Here is a 24,760-nt window from a genome sequence, read left to right as displayed (position 1 = left end):
GCTCCGGACGGTAGAGAGGACACATCTAATTCTGTGCCCCCCCCCGCCTCTCCAACCCACTTCCCAGTCCCCCTTCAGTGACCCCTCTCATGAGCAACTTCTAATTCAAGAAGTGCAGTCCCTCCTCTTGGTGGGGGCAGTGGAGGAGGTTCCTCAGGAACAAGGGGCAAGGGCTTTTACTCCCGGTATTTCTATTACCGAAGGGCTTTTACTCCCGGTATTTCTATTACCGAAGGTCAAGGGGGGGCCTCAGACCCATCTTGGACCTGCGGCAGCTTAACAAGTTTGTAAAGAAACTCAAGTTCTGCATGGTCTCACTAACCTCCATTATCCCCTCACTGGATCCAGGAGACTGGTACGCCGCCCTCGACTTGAAGGATGCGTATTTTCACATCGCAGTAGTCCCACATCACAGACGCTACCTCAGATTCGTGGTGAGCAGCAGCCACTATCAGTTTGCCATCCTCCCGTTCAGACTGTCGACATCTCCCCGAGTATTCACAAAGTGCATGGCAGTCGTTGCGGCGTTCCTGCGCAAGCGCCAGATACATGTTTTTCCTTACCTTTACGACTGGCTGATCAAGGGCTGCTCAAGAGCCCAAGTGGAGAGTTAGGTCGAATTCATAAGAAGGACCTTCCTCGAATTAGGTCTCCTCTTAAACGAGGCCAACTCTACTCTGTCCCCGGTGCAGAGGATAGAGTTTATGGACGCAGTCCTAGACTCACCTCAAGCCAAGGCGTACCTCCCAGAAGGCAGGTTTCGCTCACTTGGGGACATCATATGGGGCCTCAGACAGTTCCCCACGACCACAGCAAGGAACTGCCTAAGGCTGCTGGGGCATATGGCTGCGTGCACCTACGTGGTACAGCACGTCAGACTCAGACTAAGCCCACTCCAGTCTTGGCTGGCATCGGTGTATCAGCCAGCCCGAGATGCTCTGGACGGCATCATAACCCTGCCCTGCCTGGTGTTGGACTACCTCCTATGGTGGCTCGACCTGCGAGTGGTTTGTGCGGGAGTGCCCTTTGCCAGCCCTCAGCCCTCTCTCTCATTGGTGACAGACGCCTTGGATCTGGGCTGGGGAGCTCATCTAGGGGACCTCAGGACTCAAGGCCTCTGGTCTCAGGAAGACCTCGCTCTGCACATCAATGTCAGAGAGCTGAGAGCGGTACGACTGGCCTGCCATGCTTTCAAAACCCACATAGCAGGCAGGTGCATCTCAGTCCTCACGGACAACACCTTGGCGATGTTCTATATCAACAAACGGGGGGGTGCGCACACTTCTCTCCCCTGTGCTGGGAAGCCCTCTCGCTGTGGGACTTCTGCGTAGAGCACTTGATCCACCTGCAGGCGTCATACCTCCGAGGAATGCAGAACGAGCTGGCGGACAGTCTCAGCCGGACCTTCCACGGCCACAAGTGGACCCTCCGGCCGGACGTGGTGAGCTCAATCTTCCGTCTCTGGGGCTCTCACCACTTGCGGCAACAGGAAATGTCAGCTGTTCTGTTCCCTCATAAGTCACAGTCCGGGGTCCATTGCGGATGCCTTCCTCCTCTCGTGGGGGGGGGCCGACTGCTCTATGCTTTTCCACCAATTCCGCTGGTCCACAATGTGCTCCTCAAGATCCACAGGGACCGAGCCCGAGTCATAATGATAGTGCCGGCGTGGTTCACGTCACTCCTGGAAATGTCCGTAGCGGCACCGCTCACTTTACCGCTGGTCCCGGTAAATGGCTGAGTCTGGCACCCGAATTTAGAGTCATTCCACCTCACGGCCTGGATGCTCCATGGCTAAACACTGTGGAGCTCTCATGCTCGGATCAGGTCAGACAAGTCCTCCTTGGGTAGTAGAAAGCCCTCCACCAGGGCAACATGCCTGGCCAAGTGGAAGAGGTTCTCCATCTGGGCAGAACAATGCAGTCAGTCGCTGTTGCTTGCCCCCATACTGTTCATACTTGACTACCTCCTTCACCTAAAACAACAAGACCTGTCCCTGTCATCAATAAGGGTCCACTTAGCCGCCATCTCCGCCTTCCATCTGGGCACAGACGGCTTCTCGGTCTTCGCAAACCCTCTAGTCAGTCATTTCCTCAAGGGCCTGGACAGGCTCTTCCCGCAGACGCGTCAGCTTGTCCCGGCCTGGGACCTTAATCTAGTCCTCTCCAGACTTATGGGCACCCTATTTGAACCACTGGCGACCTGCTCCCTGCTCTATCTCTCGTACAAGGTTGTGTTCCTTGTGGCAATTACCTTGGCTAGACTGGAGCTCAGGACCCTCACGTCACAGTTTTTCACAAGGACAAGGTCCAAGTCAGATGTCACCCGGCCTTTCTTCCTAAGGTTGTTTCCCAGTTTCACATGGGCCAGGACATCTTCCTCCCAGTGTTTTATCCCAAGCCACACTCCTCCGATAGGGAGCACAGGCTGCACTCACTGGATGTACGTAGGGCCCTGTCAAGGCTGGATCCCCACTTTGAACTTTAGGGTACCATTTCCCAATTAGATTCCCACTCTGGGAAGCCCTGAGAAAACCTTTCACCAATTCCCTGGTGAATACAGATCCAAACCCCTTGGATCTTAAAACAAGGAGAAATTAACCATCCCCCTTCCTTCCTCCCACCAACTCCTGGTGAACACAGATCCAATCCCCTTGGATCTAAAACAAGGAGAAATTAACCTTTCCCCCTCCTTCCTTTCACCAACTCCTGGTGAATACAGATCCAACCCCCTTGGATCTAAAAACAAGTAAAAATCAATCAGGTTCTTAAAAAGAAGGCTTTTAATTAAAGAAAAAGGTAAAAATCATCTCTGTAAAATCAGTATGGAAATTAACCTTACAGGGTAATCAAACTTAAAGAGCTCAGAGGACTCCCCTCTAGTCTTAGGTTCAAAGTACAGCAAACAAAGATAAACACTCCAGTAAAAGGTACATTTACAAGTTGAGAAAAACAAAGGAAAACTAACACGCCTTGCCTGGCTATTTACTTACAAGTTTGAAATAGGAGAGACTTGTTTAGAAAGATGTGGAGAACCTGGATTGATGTCTGGTCCCTCTCAGTCCCGAGAACGAACACACTCCCAAACAAAGAACACAAACAAAAGCCTTCCCCTCCCCAAGATTTGAAAGTATCTTGTCCCCTTATTGGTCCTTTCGGTCAGATGCTAGCCAGGTTACCTGAGCTTCTTAACCCTTTACAGGGAAAAGGATTTTGGAGTCTCTGGCCAGGAGGGATTTTATAGTACTATACACAGGACAGCTGTTACCCTTCCCTTTATAGTTATGACAGGCCCTAACCTTCTACATAGAGAGGAATAAGTCGTTCCAGAAGTCCATCCAACTTTTTTTGGCCCTGGCGGACAGAATGAAAGGTCTCCCTGTCTCTTCTCAGTGCATCTCATCGTGGATCATGTCCTGCATTCGGGAGTGTTATGGCCTGACGAGGGTGTCCGCCCCTCTGATTACCACCCACTCTATCAGGGCCCAGGCCTCCTCTGCTGCGTTCCTGGCACAAGTCCCCACCCAGGAAATCTGCAGAATGGCTACATGGTCCTCGATACATACATTCATGATGCACTATGCAATTACACAATAGGCCAGAGATGATGCGGCCTTTGGACGTGCTGTGCTCCAATCAGTGCATCACTCCGACCCCACCTCCTAAGCTTTGGCTTGTGTCACCTGGTTGGAATAGACATGAACAATCACTCGAAGAAGAATAAACGGTTACTTACTTCCTCGTAACTGTTGTTCTTCGAGATGTGGTGTTCATGTCCATTCCAATACCCACCTTCCTACCCCTCTGTCGGAATAGCCGGCAAGAAGGAACTGAGGGGGTGGGGAGTTGGCAGGGCCTTTTTTGGGCGCCATGAAGGCGCCACTCCAGGGGGTGCTCAGGCCCATCCTACGGACGCTGCTAAGGGAAAATCTTCCGGCTTGCATGCACGCGGCGCGCACACACCTGGTTGGAATGGACATGAACAACACATCTCAAAGAACAACAGCTATGAGAAAGTGAGGAACCGTTTTTTATGTATCATCTACGTGTTGCTGACACTTGAGTCTATGTTGTCTGACCAGTTCAAATAGTGATTGAAAAGGAACGTAGAGTTCCACAAGGATCTATTCTCTTTCTCTAAGTGAGGGGCCTTCTGGTCGAGGTGCAGTTTCTCATCACTGCTCATTGGGTGCATCCCTCTAGGAAGGACTCAAATCATTTTAGTGCATTGCCCAGGACCCCAGTGCCTCTTTCAAGTGAAACAGCAGTATCTCATGATCAGCAGTGTCGAATGCTGCAGAGAGGGACAGGAGGATGAGAATGGATGTCTGTCTTCTGTTTGTTGACAGGAGATCATCCATCAGTGCCACTAAGATGGTTTTGGTTCCATGTCTTGGCCTGAATCCAGAATGAGCAGTTTTAGAATGTTAGCTTCAGTTAGATGAGCTTGTAGTTGTCCTTTTTGCTAACTTCCTTGTGAGCTTGCCCACGATTGGGAGGTTTGACTCTGGGTGGTAGTTGGCTAGGACTGAAGCATCCATGGTGGGTTTCTTCAGTGTTAGTTGGACTACTGCATGTTTGAAGGAGGAAGGGAAGATTCCTTTTTCTGAATGAGGTATTCGCTATTTCAATCAGTTGTTCATGACTCTCTTTCACAAGCCAGGAAGGACATTGGTGGGTTTCACAAGTCTTTGGTTGAGACTACTTTAAGGAGTCCAGAACTTCTTGATGAGTGAATGTGCTGAACTCTGGGAATGCAGGTGGTTGTTGGCTGGTGGGCATAGGCAAAGTGGATTCATGCTGAGATGCCTTCCTGAATGTGCATGATCTTTTCAGCAAAGTAGAATGATACTTCTAATTCTTTGCAGCACTTTGTGCTCTGCTCTGATGCAGGCTGTAAGCATTCAGTATTAAGGTGGTAAACCACTTGGTTAGATAACTCCTTGGGGTGGGATTTGGCAGCTTCAGTGGAGGCTAATAGGACAGTTTTCTTGGCCTGCAATAAAGCCTCAGTATAGGCTTTAAGGAGTTTACGTTTCATCAGATCTGAATCTACAACCATTCATGGTGTGCTAGATATAACAACAAAAACATTTTTTTTAAGTCAACAAAGGCACAACAAATTACTACTCAGTGTTGATAAAATCATGGATAAAGGTTATAGTTTAGCCATAGAATCGTTTTGTGGGATGAGATTTTATTAGACTGGTGGTATGACAATTGTAACCACAATTTTAGATTTGATGGAAATCTCAGACTCGATCCTTTGAAAGAGGTCTGGAAGCATTTTGTGTTAAAAGTTGATAACAACTTTTTCTGACATAATTTGAACCTGCTGATTTGGAAAATGGTTGTTACCAAGCTGAATTCTGACATTTATACTCTCAAACTTGCAAACAAAGTGTGATTACCAAAATTCACCAGAAATGTTTGATACACCAACAGAATGTGCATGAACTTGTCAGCAAAATCAAACTGTTTGGCATAATTCCTTTTCAGTCTATTAAGAACAAAAATAGTTTTAACACCTGTTGCACCCTAATATTCAACTTTTTATACCATTTGGTCATCCATATGTCATAATATGAGAAATAAATTAATAATGACATAGACATTATTTTTCCTGTAATATGTGAAATCATTTTCTTGCATGCTTAGTGTTTGTTTTATAGTACATAGTGCTTTCTTGTTAGAATAGAATTAACAGAAATGGTGGTGGTGGTATTTTTTACAGATAGAGCACAATAGTTAGATGAGGTGGTGGTTTATGGCACTTGTATTGGTTACAGGAGCCTGGTTACACTTGTGTTGGTCACAGAAGCTCCATGCCAGTTTTCTACAGTCTCTGCATTATTTGCTGGTAATCAAGTGAAGAAGATATGCATGAAGCAGGTGTACAAAGATTGCATGGAATAAGGGAGGCAACATACATTAAAAAGAAACTGCAAGATGCCAAATACAGAGAGGCCATTGATAGAACTGAGTCCATCTTTCATTCAGAATAGACAGCATTAGTTGTGTAGCACAGAAGTTGCTATGCCCAGTACACTGACAAAGGCAAAAACCAGAGGTTGCAGAAAACAAGTGCATTGACAACCAATGTATCATGTGTGGCAAGCTGTAGTCATCCCAGTATAGATACGAATGTTGTAATACAAGACAGTCCTGTTTAGGGAAACCTATGGATTGGAGATGCTGATGCATGTTTTGTCAAAAAGTGTGCCTCAAACAGAGACTCATTTCTGTAACTACATTGAAGATGTGTGAACAGATAATGAAGGCAGCTGTATTTGACCACATTATGTATTTGCATTAGTTATGAAGGAATCCTAAAAGTGAACATAGCCCAACAGAGAAAACCCTACTAACTATAGATGCAGAGAATGGTATTGTTCTCTCATCCTGGTTCCCAGGAAGTTTGTTCACTGTACAGCCGACAATATTGACATAAATGATGCTTCTCATCATTCTGTGCAAAACACATTCTGTGCAACACAAGTCACTGCTTGGCAAAGAGGACCTGCTCCTGGTGTGATGTTGAATGATCTAAAGCCATCAAACAACATCCACTCAGTGTTCCTAAATCAATTGACACAGACATACTAGCCAATGTAAGAAATAGTAAAACAAAACCAGTATTCAAGGACCCTATTTGAAAACAGTGATTCTCTGAATCTGAAGAAAACTGCAAAGCTGCTCTGCAGGCAACTGCGTCTGATATGGCCTTTATCATTAAATGTCAAAACGAGAACCCAGAATGTGGATGGACACATTTCAACCAATTGCACATGACACCAGAATGAGAAATAGCTACCATTGGATACTTGCCAATCCATTCAAGCCCTTGCCCATGAGTTAGACGCCCTTCATACTGTTGTACAGAGATGCATACATGTTTGGGCAACAGTATGAGGTTTTAACTGTTGATGAAGTTCTGTGCCATAAACTTATGGAACTACAGTGGGTCACTCCAGAGTGCAGAGCTGGCTTATTCCACAATTAGGAGGGCCATATCTCAGTGAACTTTCAAAAACTTATAGGCCATCACACTCAGTCTTCAGGACTAGCAGCTGCTTGGATGGAACACAGTAAAACAAACTATGAATGGCAAGTCATGTGCCAGGGCAATGTGGGCTCACAAACTGACATTTTGAGCACTGTGGTACCTGATTCGTCCACAACTCTTGGACTTTATAGCCGCGCATGATCAAGAGCTCAAAAAGGATATTGGCAAAACCGATCAGTCACATTCTTTTATGGTGAGCTCATGTCAGTTAGTACTTCACAAAGATTTCAGAATTTCATCTCCACATTTCTGACCTGAAAAGGTACTGTGAACTTCAGGTTTTGGTGACAGTACATGGAAATGGTGGCCCTATTATTCATGTTCAACTGTGCCCAGAGAGAGGCAAATTGGGAGCTGCATCTCTTCACCTTCAAATGCATGTTGCCATTCTTCCTGAGATATGACCACACAAGCTATGCAAGGTAGGGTGCCATCTACATCAAAGAAATGCATCAGCTGCCGGCTGAAGTGCTCAAGGAGTTTCAGCAGGCTAGCTTTGTTGTCAAGAGATCATGTCAGAAATTCAACCAAGTAGACCCTGATCAGAGCCAAGAGTGGCTTAATGGCATAGGAAAGAAAGAAGGTGGAATTGTAGGCATCACCAAGACTCACTCAGCCCTCAGCAGATGGGCCTTGTCTTACAATCTGAGAGCCCATATCTCAGCAGATACTAGAGCCATGTTCCATATTGGCTTGGGTGACCAACTTATTCACAATTAGTCAAGAAAGGCAAGGAAGCAACAACAATGAAATGAGGATGCACTCATACAAACACTTGAAAGGTTTAAGGTTTTCTCTGGGGAGGAACTACCCACTTCATTGCAAGATATTACAACAAAAAATCTGGCTACTGAAGCCATACAAGACACCCTCTTGAATGCAAAGATCCTAGGACAAGTGCAACTGGACAGCTTCATGGAGAAACTGCCTGTGAAGCTGATAGGATTGTGAATTTGTGGATTTAGAAACACGATTTAAGTTAGATCAACTTAAGCCACAGTGTAGACCTGCCGTTAGTGCTTAAGGACAATATCTATAAGTAGATGTGTCATATAAGAAGTGACCTAATAAGACGTTGTCTTCCACTGTATACCAAAGTTTCTTGAAATAGTACAACAGTAACGTGTACTTAACTTGTGTGCAGTAAAATATTTAGTTAATGTTTAGTGTAGAAACTATTTTCACTTGTTTTAAATTTCTGATAGTTTAATCACTGTACTTTTGTTTCAAGGTGCTAGTGCTCAAGTTATAAGAGCCCTGCAAACACGCTCTGTCATGGTTGCATAATGCATTAAAATATTTGTAGTACCTCTTGCAAGTAAGAAACTGACATATAATAGCTTTAGAAAAAGGTTGTGCATATTATTTGATCACTTTTGTTACATTCTACTGCTAATAAAGATCCAACTGAAGTATGTTAATCCTAAAATAAAAGGAAATAAAGTTTTACACTTCAGCAATTTCTGGGTGTTGCTTTGTTTGCTCTTTAGAGATCTTAATACACAACATACGGCTTGGTAACAACCATATTTGGATTCAGCACACCCTAATTATCCTTAAAAGACATAGTTATCAACGTTTAACAAAAAAAAAAATACCTCTTACAGTTAACTTTTCTGAAAACCTGCCTAGTCTTATTTGATGTATTAAGGTAACTTTTAAAAAATGAAATCTTTATATACAAATAGAACTAATTAAATCTAAATGTCCTGTTTGAATGATGTTAGTGGGTATAGACTACCACATTCAGCCATCCAAAACCTGTAGAAAAAATAAAAAGGGAGGAAGTTGGAGGATGTTTGTCTTTTCATTCACCGGGGAGTAAATTCCCTGCCACTTGTTTTTGCCAGTTCTGGGGTTTTTTTGTGTGTGTTCTCTTACCCTGGCCTTCCTTCCTCTGCTCCCTAAAATGCTGCATCCCAACTGGCCAAAGGGCAGAAAGGAGGCAATGGCAAACACGATGGAAGGGGTTTCACAAGACTTCATGTGGCCCCAAGCATCCTGTCCTTCTTCCCTTCCCCCCACATATTCACTGCCAGGCCATCTCTGTGAAACACCCCTCCCTCCCGACCCCCCGACTGGATTCTGCAAGTTGCCCTCCTAGTGAACAGAAGTCTGGTGTTTTATAGCAAAGTGTTCTGTGAACTACTTAAAGGTTTGTAATGTTATATTTATAAGTTACTGGACCACAACAGATAAAAGCTGCTTGGCCATGTGGAATTTAAAAAAATTTCTGGTTTCTTCAAGAGATTGTTGTAAATGCTGTATTTCCTCTAGTATAAATTCTAATTTATCTGAGCAATTTAATCACATGTATGGATAGGAAATAAAAAGTACCCACAGAGTAATAGGCCAATTCTTCAACTGCAATTTTAAGATTGTTACAGAGTGGTGGTGATTGTGACATGGTGTCTTGGTGTATGTTAACAACTGTAGCAGAGTGTTAATTAAGAATGATGTAATCTGCAACTGCAATTATTAGTATTGTCTGTTTAGCTGGATAGGAGCTAGAGCTTGCTTTAGTTACTTTAAAAGCTTCAATAATAATGGTAAGATTAATGTTTTATTTTCACATCTGCTCATGAGACAGTTTTAAAATCCTGACGTTTAAAACGCAATAGAATGTAAACATAAGGGCTTCTGCTCATTTACATGTTAGCCAGATTTTCTAACTGATTGCTGCTTGAATCTAATCTGCCATCTCCTGCTGCATTAGCTACAACAAACATTACATTTACATACTGATTTCTTATTTTGTGTTAATGTAAATAATCTGTAATTACAGTAAATGTGGACTTCTGTTGACATGAGCGTGTATAAATCTGAAAATTTAAAATGGAAATGTTAATTACCATGTGTCATATCTATCCATCTTAAACTCTGAGATATTTGTGGTGGAAAATCCTTATACCTTAAAAAGATCTTGCCTAATGGGAAACATTGAATGAATTTTATAAAATCTTGTAGAACTGAACTAGAATAAATACAAAATACTGGCAAAATTGAACCTAGCCATCAGCTGTGGGATCTATCAGGTTCTCAGAAGTGTTGAGGAACTGCTCAAACCTTTGAAAATCAGGGCATTTATTTAGATGCCTAAATATGGATTTAGGCGTCTAGCTTTCAGCACCCATTTTTATAATATTGGCCATAGTTTTTATCTAGATTAAGATACAAGAAACACTACACTATTTTAACCAGGAGATACTGATTTTTCTAACCCATTGTTATCTCCTGGACAGAAACAAAATCAAATCTATCAACCTTAGCTATGTCCTCAAAAGTTTCTCACTGGCAGAGCCATTCCAGAGGTCATCAGGGAAGGGACTGCTTTGGGCTGCATATTTCCTTTAAATTTCTTCCATGGCTGATTTGAGATGGTCAGAATCAATTACATAGATTTATGTTAGGTGTGGCTTGCAAGGAATCTCATTGACATTCTCAGTGAGTCTCCAGGATGTTGGTCCCATGAGCCTGGACAACTGAGTCCGTCTCACAACACAGGCAAGTTCGGTGGCCTGGAATATTGTAGTCAATAGAACTACTTGCATGTGTAAGGACAACTTGAATGAATAGATTTATGAGATTGGCTCCTATCCCTGTAGCTAAATTGGTGGGTGGGTAGTATTAGAACATTGTATCATAGAACAGTCTCAAAAGCAAAAAAAAAAAAAAAGTTACAGGCTTAATATGTCTATACTTTCCATTCTGTTCCAAATTTCCTGTGATTATCACTTGTTATGGCAGTACAAAAGCATTAGTAAGATTTTTTTTAATTCTTATTATTTAGTCTGTTTCAGTCAGTTGTTTTCTAAATTCAATCACTTGAAGCAAATAAACACAGCTTCATTCCAAAGCTCTTAGAAGAGGTCAAACCAACATAATATTGCACTGGGATCTTATACGCTGTATGCTGTGATGTTTTCTATAGTGGTTTCACTCAGAAATTTTCTTCTGTTTTGAAAGAATTATCAGTTCCCACATTGTTCCCCATTTTAAGTAAAGTGGATATTTTTCAAATCCATAGAAACTCCAGAGAGTACAGAAGCACTTTAAATACATCCAGTTTATGTGATAACATGGTTAATAATTATTGTGTGGTGGTTTTATTTAGTCCACATATCAGTGAAGATTTTTTTTTTTTTTGCTTAAGAATTTGGAGGTATTTTATGGTACATTTAAAAAGTTTGGTAGAGCACATTGTTAGTACTGATTACATGATATGCCAGGTATTTGTTTTAATGCTTGGTGCTTCACACTGAGAAATCTCACACTGGCTATTTTTTTCTGTCTGTTCATTGTGTATTCATACAAATTTTGCCTGATTTACACTACAGGCAGCCCTACTGAAGAGCAAAATTTGTCTTGGTATACTTAAAATCAGTGGTGAATGCACATTGTAGTTTGATGTCTTGGCTGGATATAGTTACGTATACATGCCAGCCCAATATTAATTCAAAAATATATGTGCTAAATATACTGTTTGTGGTAATAGCATATGACTCTCAATTTTGAAAATTCGTAAGAGTAGAACATAGCCTTTGAGGTTGCAAACACCTTAGTAGAGAAGGAGTTAACAGGTTAGCTCCCTTTGGTCATTCTCAGTATGCTTTCTTGCCTTTAGGAACAAAAAGAGAGATGATAACATTGTGCCTAGACTTGTCTATGTGGAGTTTAGGGTACTCCTGGGGTTTTTGCAACTAACTGTAAAGCAAGCTAGAACATGCTCATCCCTGATTTTCTTGTTTTTCTTCCAACCATTTCAGTGCCCTGCAGGAGTCATTAAATCAAAACTTCATGCTGATCATCACCCATCGAGAAGTCCAGCGGGAGTACAACCTCAACTTCTCAGGAAGCAGTACCATTCAGGAGGTGAGTTCTGTCTCACAGCTGAAGAATAAATGTAGCTCATTATAGCTAATGTCAACTGTGTTAAAGAGGGCTTATATGTTCTGGTTGGAAACTTCTTTATGTTTGATTATTCATTTTTTAGTTTTAATTAACTTGATCCTCAAAGATTACTGTAGATAAACTAACTAACTAGACCTAGAAAGGTTTTAAGAAATGTATTCATTTTCAACATATTTAAAAGAAATAGATTTTCTAACACAGTTTACACTTTAATAGCAAAATAGATGAATAATGTTTATTATGAAAGCAATTATTGAAGAGTGAGGAGGAAAGCTAGTTATAGTCCAGGTATGCTTTATTTTTAATCCAGTGACGCTTGCTCTCTTGCTTTCCTTTTAACTTGCTCTCTCCCAACCAACCACCCACCCACCCACCCCCATTTTTTTTAAGCACCTTTGGCACAACTGGCTGTTCTGTTTCCTTCACTCTGTCTAGGTTGGGAGCGAAGTGGGTTTTTTTGTATAACTGATGTCCTGTTGTTCCATAGAATGGCCAGCAAGGGGTGGTGTTGCAAAGAACAGTGCTGGAATTATGTCCCCTAGAAACAAAGGTAGTCTCTGTTATGCATCTGGCCCTTCCAATTTTAGAACTGGAAACCCTTGTCTGGTTTCTTAATTCTCTTCTGCAGCAAAACATTATTGCCAACTACCTCACTTCACGTGACATCCAGCGCACAAGCCATTTGTAGGAATCTGGCAAGTGTATTCTAGGAACATGTATGAACCCTTAATATTTCCTGGTGGGAATTCTGAAGATGGAAATATTTGATTTCCAATTTAAACACGTTTTTCTTTGGTTTGAAGTTTTTTTCCCATTCAAATTTGTAAGATTTAATACATTTTCTTATAAATTCCTACCCTAGAGAGCATAATCTAAATTCTGTAGTATTACAGGAGCAGTAACCCATATCCCTACGATAAAGAGGCCTTCATCATTTCCATCATTATTAATACTGTTTTTCATGACATCTCTAGTTGGGTCATTTTAAATTCCGTTGTCTGGAACATAACATACAAATGTCGTCCCTCTCATGCACATTTTCCCCCCTTTGAAAATGGATTTTTAATATAATTAACTACTTTTAAATATAACTACACAAACACACTGTTGCAACACAACTTCTTGGGGGGGATGAACTTTTGGACTTCTTATAAATAAAAACTGCTTAGTTTGAAGACTGCTGGTAATTTATGATTCTAGATTTGTGCTTTCTTAATTTTAATTTTTTAATGAAATTAACTGCTTTTTAGGTGTTGGCAGTCACCTATATATTAGCTGTTTCTTGTATTGTTTTTGTCTATCTACACAAAATGTTAACACGTTATAATTTCTTCAGTGGCTTTTATTGAGCCTGAAGAAGGAGCCAGAGACCTGATATAGTGACTATGAGATACTGGATATTTTTATGTTCACTGAAGTTGTTTTATCTATTGATAATGACAGGATTATTTCTAACATAACAGCAATTCCATTTAAAAAAGAGTGTTATAATTCAGGATTCTCATATAAACCACAACAAGTGTCTTTGTCTCATGCTACGCTTCTGTACTTAAGTAATGTTTCATATGTGATGCATAAAATTATCCATGCAATTCCTGAGCAAAACCAAATGCATTAAAGTCAAAGTGAAAAATATAACTCTAGACCTTCTTACTTTAAGAAGCCTGCAGAAGAGCCTGCAATTGGATCTGAATGGATGGTCACTTGAAATCTGTACAGAGCCCCATTGCAATCAGTAGGGATTTGTATGCATGGGAAGGTCTGCTCACATTGATCGAATTGCAGAATCAGAGGCTTGTTTTGGGTGCTAACTCTAATTACTATTAATTATTTTTATACTTTTAACATATAATGAGAATTGTAGCAAGCAATTGATGAACTTAGTGCTTTGTGTAGTATTTTTTTTTTTTCTTTTTGGGGGATCAGTGATTTTTTTTTTCTCTCAAGACTGTTGGAAGATTTCTTTTCCACTTTTTTTTCTCATTCACACACCAACAAATTAATAGTTTACGTACTTTTTGGTATATTTTTGTGGTAGCTGAAATGCTTTACGCAAGTTGCGATTGTCTACCACAAGAGGGCAGGAAGGACTATTCAATTATTATCTAAAAATGCCATTCAGTGTTTTCAAATTAGCTTCTTGTATATTAGCAAAAAGGAGTATAATGGCCAAGTTATTGTTTGATTTACAGATAATTGGCATATTGCAGGAAGGAGACTTAATTTCACCCTTTTAAATTAAACAGGGAGATTTAAAAAGACATAAAATATTCATTAATGTTCAGTGATTATAAAGCAGTGGCATATATTTATTTTACCTTTATTACTGTTTCGATGGGAAAATACTGCAAATATTTCAGAAATCGAGTTGGCCATACTGACAAGTTGAAATGTTTAAGCAGTGTTAATGCAATCTACTGACATCTGATATCCTATGCAGAAAGATTCAAAATGACTGCATCAATTATTGAAAGAAATATTTAAAATTCTATAAATGTTCCATTGCTTGCCACAGTTGTATGCAACTGTCTCTCCAGGGCCAGTTGTTTGGATTGTTAAATATATTTTAATGCTGCAGTGACTTGATAGCAGTAAATATTTTTTCCAGGCTGTTTTTCATGTAACATTTTAAAACCATGTCATGAATATTTTTGCAAGGAGTTAGGGTAAATCTGTTGGGTTAACTACCAAGCTTTACTATGTACTCTAGTTTCAGCTCTGTGCTAATTCCTTTTAGAACGTATGTTACAAAGTACCTAAAAATTGAAGAAATGGTTATTTCATGAAACCTTCCTATTTTACATATATATTGTCCACCTAGAAACAATTGGGCAGATAAGTTTGCCGTAGAGATGGACTTGAGTCACAAAGTTCAGATCTGGATCCATACTCACTCCCTTATATACCTTCCAAAATATCTGGGTGTTTGGATTTCAGGGGCTGGTTTGAGTCCATTTGTAAGTTTGGGGGTTTTTCCGCACATCTCCAGCCACTTACACTGTAAGATTTAATTAGGAATTAATAGTGCTAAAACTGAATATCAGCTATATTTGATGTGGGATCACCAGGCCAGGCTGTAGGGATGGTTTAAAAATAGTTTGAGTTCCAGTTTTAATTCTATCTTTTTAGATGTGTGAGAGATGATGTTTGGAGCGGCGGGGAGGGGTGTGTGTGTTCGCTTGTTTATTTATTTATTTATTTATTTATTTATTTATTTATTTAAGTAAGAGGGAGGAGAATTATTAACTTGGAAACTAAATGATACCGTTAGCCAAAATTGCAAATTAATCTGTGTCACAAGTTTCAAACATGTGTTTGTTCTTGTAAAATTGCTTCATTAAATATGTCCTGACCGGATAGTGTATCAAGAAAAATCTTGATTTTATTTTTGAAATCTGATGACATTTTTATGTGACAATCAACAGTTTTTGTGTCATCTGTTTAGAGGCTCTAAATTCACAAACTTGCATAAAAATACAGATTTCTCATTGTACTATATAGTGAAATCTCTAAGAAATGGAGGTGAGAATTCTCTAAAATCGGAAGTTTTCAGTCTAAGTGTTTTTTGGTTTTTTTATGGTGCTGTGATAACTTTTAGACGTTATCAGCCGTTGGAAGTTAAAGTAGTATGAATTTTGAGACAAGGAGTGACAAAGATAAATGGGTCTATAGTTGCATTTGTAGGGATTACTAAGAATGGACTAAGACATAGCTACATTCAACGTACACTGTGTTCCGTGTCTGTCACCAAGAACCTGATTTCTTCTATTTTTTAAACGGAGGTTTTTCAATTGTGATGATGTTTCTCTAAAATTAAGGTAATCCTTCCATCTGAAATTCTCTATGTATTTCACATTGTGGGCATGCTATTCAAGGAGAGGCAGGGAGGTTCTTATATCTTTAAAGGGAGTAACTTAAAATTTGTCCTAAAAAGCACATTTTTATTCTCATCTGAAGGTGGAACAACCCACATAGGGTTCATAAATGAAAGCTGCTTCAGTTTAGATGGCAAATTTTGTGGTTTTGGGGGTTGTTTCTTTTTCTGACTGATCATAAAATACACATACATGCTTCACAGTTTTTAAAAAAGACGAACCGCATAGAAAAATGAAAAGCTATTCAGAACTTTTTAACCAGATAAATTTAAAAAGAACAGACTTTCAATAACTTTTGTGTAATGGTTTGTATTTATCTAGATTATTGACCTTATTGGGCTTTGATGCCTAATGTGATTCCTGGTGTGCAGGGCTAGAAAAGAAGCACCTAGTGTACACAAGCTGTGGCCATTAAAGGGTGAAGAAAATAAAATGTGCAGAAACCTTAAGGCCTTCTGAAAAAAGATCTGTGTTGGTGTATTTTTACTGCTGGAAATATCAGACCAGAGTACCAGGCAAAACGTATATGAGGCATTGTGATTCCTGGTAGAACATGAGATCTACATTTAAAATGCAAAGAAGATAGATTCCAAATAAAAGCCTCCTTTGCATGCCTGCAGCTGCTCCCCAGTCAGTTCCTTTAGCCATTACATTAATCTAAGTGAGGGTAGCTGGTTAGTATCTTACCACCTGTGACAGGTAGTCTGTTCTTTGCTGCCCAAAGACTAGAATGGGTAAGATGGCATAGGAATGTTTCCAAGAGCACCAAAAGCATAAGTAGCAACTCCTGTATGTGCAGCTCTATGGGGACAAGCTATGCTATAGTTATTATTAGCCAACTCTGACAGTCCACACTATCCTCCGGTACATTAACTTCATATTGTCACTCATTCAGGTTCATTGATCTGAGCTTGTACAGATAATTAAAGTGCAGAGACTCTGGAACATAATATTTAACAGAGTAGCTGAGATATGTTGATTGCAGCTGTGTTCAAATTGATGAGCTTCAATCACATTTGTCTTTAGTTTTAATACTTTAAAACATATACATTGTCATTGGTATTTTCTGTAGTGTGTTTGGCTTGTATTGCTAAAAATATAATTGTGTATTGACAATGAACCACTGCCACTGTTTAAAATTCTTTGTGCCCCTTTCTTTTTTAACTTTAGTTGTTAATGGATAGATGCCAAAAACATACACAAATGAAACCATACAATATAGGCAGAGACCTCATTAAAGGAATCTATATAACACCAATAAATATAGACGTGGGAGGAATCCTTTCTGTGTGCAGAAAAATAGTGACTCCAACAGAAGGGAATTCTTGCACTGTTTCCTTTTCATTTTCTTTTTGTGTTTTGATGTTTTATGAAATCATTTTCAAACCAACTGTTTGAGTGAGAGCAACTCATAGTAAAGATCAGAAATTAGCATGAGGAACATGAACTAGATACATCAATCATATTGATCATATTAATATTGCTGCTAAATAATTATGACATAAGTTAGCCGACGGTTGATTCAGACATCAAGATGTCCTAATACTTGTTTGATAAGTTACATCTATTAAAAACTAGTTTACTTTTCAAAAAACATTTTACTAATGTCAAAATTCTTACTTGCTTTGTTTAAATATTTGAGTAAATGATTTTAGTGCTAATATACTAGATCATTAACAATTGTAATCAACTGTTAATACCCAGTGGGCAAGGCACATATATTCTATGTTGCTAGGATCAGCCAATAACTTTCTTAATATCCAAGAAATTAAAAAAGGTCTTACTATGATATTGAGTCCAAGTTAAGTATTTTTAATTTCATTTGTTATATTTATTAAAACTGAGTTTTTGTTTGTTTGTGAGAGAAATGAGTTAAATAAATTGATTTTAATATACACTGGATAATTTAATATTACAGCACATACTTTTAAAGCATCCTTCACTGTATTATCCTGAGGTGCTGTAATAATAAACAAGCAACATATATTAAGTTAATGTTTTTGACACTTAAAAGCATAATTGCATGTTGGCAAGAATAAAAAAGATTCTTCTTAAAACTAAAGAGTCATAAATTTCACCCTTAATCAGATTTTTGTTATGGCAAATCTGAGTTGTGTTTTCTAAAATATTCCTGTGGCCTTATTAACTTTTGAGGAATAATAACATATTTGTTAAACCAAGCTGTGTCAGCTGAATAAATTGGTGTTAATCATTTTGTAAAACGGTCACATGTTACACGTTCTATGAGAGAGGAGTCCCTTAGGAAATGACAGTGTAAAAAATATCCACTGTGTACCTGTTTGGAAGTGACAGCTTTATTAGACATTTAAAATTGGTTTTGGAAATAGTTCTGGTTTTAAGTGATTGTAAAGGCAAATCTATACAACCGTTATCCCTTTTCTTTTTTGAGCTGCAGTAACAAAGCCTATAAGATGAAGGGCATTATTTTACTTCTCTACTAATTATGAAACAACATATTGCTGACAGAATGTTTGATAACCTGTAATTTGTATTTTGGCGGTTTGGAAATGCATAGCTTTAAAGAAACCATTTTCAGTTATCAGAAACTAATAAACATGGACATTTTTATATGCAAGAAAAGGCAGAGAGTAAATAATTGCACTGGTGACCAATACTGTAATAATCCTGTTTTACAATATGCACTTGACAGGTTGTAATAGTGCTAATTGAAGAGACTAATTCACACTTGCTTCATTCTATTCAAAGGCAAAATCAGCAGCTTGTTTTGCTTTTGACCAGATGGTCCTGATGAACACCTACTGTGCACTTTAAGTGCTTTACTAGAATTACAAAGGCTGGGGGCTGCGTCCGACTCAAAATGATTTGAGAAGAGAAAAAAAACTCAGTGCTCAATGGATTTGGTGCAACTAAATTAATTCTAGTGGACCCATTACACATTGAGCCCCCTTTTCAAAGTGCTGAGCCTCCTCGTTTGTTCTGTAGCAATGAGAAAGTGAAAGGCAGATTACTGCAAACAGAAATAAAAAAAAAGTGCTAAAAAAGTGCTATGAAAGGGAGAAAAGAGGCCTTGAAGCCTTTTCATATCATTTGGGTTTTTCAAGTGCGTTATTTTTGGGGAGGGTGGATGTATGAAAAGCCAATTGGAGTTTTTTTTGTTTTAAAGTGCGCTATTTAACTACTATGAATATAAAAGCAAGAGCAACAGTTGACTGAGTTTACTGTGGTAAAGCTTTGTGTGTAAGGATGAATCAAATTCATTATAGTCAATCCTTTGTATTTTAATATGAATGTAGGGTTAGTTTCACAAGACTGTGTCTGTTTAGGATAATTATAATTTAATATTTTCCTTTCATAAAGTTATCACTGTAGATGTCTAAAATTTTAATCAAAGCAGTTTTTTTTAACATAGGCTTTGAAGTACCCTGAGAGTTTAAAACTCCAAAGAAAGCTATTTAATTTCCAAAGAAAAGAGACAGGCTTGTTCCAATAGCATTGAGGCACAGATTATTATAACTAATTAGAAGTCACACATCTGTTAGCTTTTGGTTTGTGAACACTTGTAGTTTGTGTGTGTGTATGTGTATATATTTATATTGCCCATAAATGGGGACACCCCCAAAAGAATAAAATATCAATTTATGAGAAATCATATCCTGCAAATGATCTATCATGTGAGTTGTCCTTACACTCTCAAGTAATCATATTGAAGTAAATGGTTTTACTCATGTAATTTAAGACAACTCATGATGCTAAAAGTTTTTTGGATCAGGCCCTAATTTAGCAAACTGAGCGGTTTTAAGCCACTCAAATTAAAAATGTAATTCGGTATTGTAATTTTGTTTTATGGGTATTTGCTACAGCTTACTTTCAAAGAGTTAATGTGTTTTGGGGCAAAGCTGCTGGCATAGTGCTAGCTACTGAAAAGATTTTAGCATGAAATAACAAGAAAATGTAAGCAGCCACAATTTAGAGCATATGAAGCACCTACATTTCCAGCTCTGGTCATTCAGGATAGCAAAATAATGTTACGTACAATACTGTAATCTATATACATTACGTCAACATCAATCATAAACCAAAAACTAAGTGCTGGCACAGTTTTCGCAAGGACTTTTTAAATTGCGATTTCTTTATTTTTAGCTTGTACATCAACATGTATGGCAGTATAAAATACAACGTTTCTCTGTTCTGCATGTATATTGGTTAAATTATAATTCCTATGATTTTATAATTTAAAAATGGGTAAAAAAATGAAAAATTGAATTGCAATATTGTTTCATACAATCAGTTTTATTTATTCAAATTATTCTGGGCATAAAGCAACATTTTTCCATCAAACAGCTCAGTCACACTTCTAAATAGGTGCTAATGCTGGAAAAGTTAGGCGCTGGAAAAGTTTTTTGTTTTTGTTTTTAAACTTTAGTAACAAAGGAAAGAATGAACAATTGGAGAGTATTGGTTTTGTTAGAGAATATTTTAAAATATTTTATCTATGTAAAGCTAGTTAGTCACTTTAAACACAATAAAAAATAGCATAAAAGAAAAATCTGCAGCTAATATAGAACAGACCTGGAATGATGACACTGCAAATTACTTACTTAGCTAGGAGTTTGATGGCTTATTTCTGTTCGTTGAGTTACAGAAGCTTTTTCAATAATGAAGGGCAGTTTGTTTATATCCATGTTAAAAATATTAATCCACTGATATCATAGAAACATACTAAAGAACTTTAAAACAATGTACTGTTTTTGGAGGGTCAAGCATGCAAGGTGGCAATTATTTAACTGATTTATAATCCATATTTCTAGAGGCATGATATATTACTGAAGCAGCCTATGTCTTAATAAACTAGTATAATGTACTATATTATAATATTATCTGATCATTATGCAAAATGTTTATTCAGTTATCATGAATTAATACCTAACAAATACCATGAAAATGCTGTTAAAATAAAATATATATGCTTTTGCCAGTGCATTATAGTCCGTGCGAAAATGCTTACTACCTCTATAAATAAAGCCACTTGTTATGATTTTTATCTTTGAAAAGTGCTGTATTCCTATTTTTGTGTAAAATGGTACATATAATATTAACATAAAAATTATTCCTTTGTTAATACATCAAGAATCATGGGCATAAATTCAAGAACCCTGCACTCATTTAAGGTGTAAAATAGTCTCATAATCACCCTCAATAAATCCCTGTTACTGTTTTTAAAAAGCACTATAAAAGCTCTCAGCAAACATTTGCTATAAGTGGCAAAATTTATGCCTTGCTTTGTGGTAGCTGCGTGACCAGACAGAGGGGTACAGGATTGTTTTAAGATTTTTACAGCTGCAAGGAAAAAGCATCTGTTCCTAGAAAAGCCTGCATTGTTTAATTTTGACACTGACTTTTCCATGCTGCTTGTACCAGGCGCTGGATTAGGTGCCACCAAGATGAAATTTGTTTTAAGTTGCTCCCAAATGCAGCTGTCCCCATACGTGGCCTTGTAGCTTAAGCAAAGTAGACATAGCCAAAACAAGCATCTTTGTACGGGGTCATCTTAGTAGACTAGAAAAGCTCAGAACAGGAATGTTGATATTATTGTATCTTGTGAATAGCCAGAGCATTAGTTTTTAGGCTTATTTAGAAGAATTATTAGAATACTCTTACTATGACAGTGATATGATTATAAGTCTAATACTTGTCTAAGACATTGTTTTGACTATGTGAAGAAGTGATTTTTAATCTTGTTACATCTTTGCTTATAAAATTCATTATGCAACTAAAGTAAACTTAACAGCTAGATAGTCCCTATGTTCCTAAATTATATAAAACAGGGCTGTCAATTGTAGTTAACTTAATTTGTTTTGAGTTAATCACTTAACTTGATTAAAAAAATTAGTACTGATTAATCGCAGTTTTAATTGCACTATTAAGAATAGAATACCAATTTAAATGTATTATAAATATTTTGGATGTTTTTCTACATTTTCAAATATATTGATTTCAATTACAACACAGAAAACAAAGTGTACAATACTCACTTTATGTTATTTTTGGTTACGAAGATTTGCACTGTAAAAGATTAGCAAAAGAAATATTTTTCAATTCACGTCATACAAGTACTGTAGTGCAATCTCTTAATCGTGAAAGTGCAATTTACAAATGTAGAATTATTTTTTGTTACATAACTGCACTCAGAAATAAAACAATGTAAAACTTTAGAGCCTACAAGTCCACTCAGTCCTACTTCTTGTTCAGGCAATCACTAAGATGAACAAGTTGGTTTACATTTATGGGAGATAATGCTTCCCATTTCTTATTTACAATGTCACCTGAACGTGAGAACACGCATTCGCATGGCACTGTTGTAGCCAGTGTTGCAAAGTAATTTACATGCCAGATATACTAAACATTCTTATGCCCCTTCATGCTTCGGCCACCATTCCAGAAGACATACTTCCATTCCGATGACACTTGTTTAAAAAAAAAAATCAGTTAATTAAATTTGTGACTGAACTCCTTGAGGGAGAATTGTATGTCTCCTGCTCTGTGGTTTTACCTGCATTCTGCCATATATTTTGTGTTATGGCAATCTTCGATGCTAACCCAGCACATGTTGTTCGTTTTAAGAACACTTTCACTGCAGATTTGACACAACACAAAGAAAGTACCAATGTGAGATTTCTAAAGATAGCTATAGCTCTCCCACCCAAGGTTTAAGAATCTCAAAGTACCTTCCAAAATTTGAGAGGGACGAAGTCTTAAAAGAACAACGCTCCGATGCAGAAACTAGAGAACCCGAACCACCAAGGGTCATACGAATGGTTAGTGTATCTGGCATGTAAATACCTTGCAATGCTGGCAACAACAGTGCCATGCGAACACCTGTTTTCATGTTCAGGTGTAAATACAAAGCAGGCAGAATTATCTTGCATAAATGTAAACAAACTTGTTTTTGTTAGTGATTGGCTGAACAAAAAGTAAGACGGCGTGGACTTGTGGACGCTCAAGTTTTATATTGTTTTATTCTTGAGTACAGTTATGTAAAAAAAAAATTTCTACATTTGTAAGTTGCACTTTCGTGATTAAGAAATTGCACTACTACAGTACTTGTATGAGGTGAACTGAAAATACTGTTTCTTCTGTTTTATCTTTTTTACAGTGAAAATCTTTGTAATAAAAATAATGTAAAGTGGGCACTGTACACTTTGTATTCTGTGTTATAACTGAAATCAATATACTTGAAAATGTAGAAAAATTCAAAAATATTCAAATAATTTTTAACAGTGCGATTAAAATGGCAGTTAATCGTAATTTTATTTAATCTTGTGATTAATCATGATTAATTTTTTTAATAGTTTGACAGCCCTATATAAAGGGTATGTACTTACGGTAAAATTGAATGATTTACAAAAGTCTTGAAATATTGACATATTTAAATAGAACAATTATTTTTCTTGAAAGTTTCAAGTAAATTAAAAATGAAAGAACACTCCATTTTCTGTTTTCCAGAGTTGTGTGTATTTCTACCCAGCTGGTCTAAAATGGTTGATACAAAGCCAAAGCCAAATCTGTGACTGCCTGTTTACAAAGTCTGTAATTTGCTAATGAATTACAATGATAATCTTTCATCATACATGGAAGATTTAGCCAAATAATTTGCTAACCATAAATTATGATCACTATTTTTTGGATTTGTACCAAGCTTTGCATCAACTCGACAAATATTGGGGAAATAATTCAAGATGCAGCTATTCTTGAGATACTTGGAATGCCAAAAGATATGTAGGCATGATAGTGGATAGCAGGTTCAATATGAGCTTGCAATGTAGTATAGCATGTAAATAAATACACCAAACAACCTTCCTCTTCCCCCTCCCAGTTTTCAACTGCAGAGACATCACATCATGGAGCATGGTGGAAAAGTGTTTCTCTATACATCTCTGGAGAGCCAGCACCTAGTATGTTGTGTTCACTTCTGTGCACCTACTACAATATAGGAAAGAAGACTAAATGGAGAATTGCTAGACAGAGTCATGACAGAGGATAGTCCAAAAAGACTTACTCTGATCAGGCTGTATCAGAAGGAATGCAAACAGTACTGCAGACATAAACAGTTCTTTTGAAGTCCTCAGTCCACTAAGTTCTCCAGAAAAGACTAGCTCTTCACAGAAACCAGTCAATCTGAAGAAAAGTTCTCTGGTTGCCCATCTGTCATGGTGGCTAAACAATTGGCATGGCTCATTCTGGGAGACTGCCAGAGGAGAATCCTCACAGCATAGTTGGGCTTCTATGATAAACTAACATTCAAGTGGGAACCCACATGAGCCCCCATGCAGGTATAGTCCTACTCTGAGGGGAACAGATTACCAAGTCACTCTCCCAATTTCTCAGACCAGTTTGTAGCAGAAACTGCCCTTCAGAAAAGGTGCCTCTTCGGGAACTCCAATGGAAAGCCATCACCATAGATGCCAGTCTAAGGCCATGTCTACACTAGAGACCTTACAGTGGCACCGATGCAGCTGTGCCGCTGTAAGATATCCCGTATGGCTGCTCTATGTCGACGGGAAATAGCTCTCCTGTCAATATAATTAAACCACCCCCAATACATGGCAGTATCTATGTTGGTGGGAGACGCTCTCCTGCCGACATAGAGCTGTCCACATCGGCGTTTCTGTCGGTGTAACTTATGTCACTCAAAGCATTTTTTTTTTCCCCCCACAGCCCTGAGCGGCATAAGTTATACTGCTAAAAGTGCTAGTGTAGACATAGCTTTAGTGTTTGGCTCACATTTCAACAACTGTTGGCTCAAGGAACTTGTACCAAAAGAGAGGGAGAACAAGCTACAGATCAACCTTCTCAAACGCCAGGGTCTGTGCACGTAGCCCTTTTTTCGGATCAAAAATCAAATCCAGGATCACTCAGTCCTGATTCATGCT

The 24,760-nt window shown here is 38.4% G+C and overlaps 1 protein-coding gene across 8 annotated transcripts in view; it reads left to right on the top strand.

The window, feature by feature from the left end:
* Nucleotides 1-24,760, top strand: part of FAF1 (Fas associated factor 1) — a 327,508-nt gene that overhangs the window by 114,537 nt on the left and 188,211 nt on the right. For all 8 annotated transcript variants that reach the window (XM_042845001.2, XM_065553822.1, XM_008167963.4 and 5 more), the window contains one exon: nucleotides 11,829-11,934. In XM_042845001.2, coding sequence (XP_042700935.1) covers nucleotides 11,829-11,934 — 106 coding nt within the window. The remainder of the gene's footprint in view (nucleotides 1-11,828; nucleotides 11,935-24,760) is intronic.

This window comes from Chrysemys picta, chromosome 8 (genome assembly GCF_011386835.1).
Source record: "Chrysemys picta bellii isolate R12L10 chromosome 8, ASM1138683v2, whole genome shotgun sequence".
In the NCBI taxonomy this organism is placed as follows: Eukaryota; Metazoa; Chordata; order Testudines; family Emydidae; genus Chrysemys; species Chrysemys picta.
Note: the sequence above shows the minus strand (reverse complement) of the source record. Positions and strands in the feature narration are given on the sequence as shown.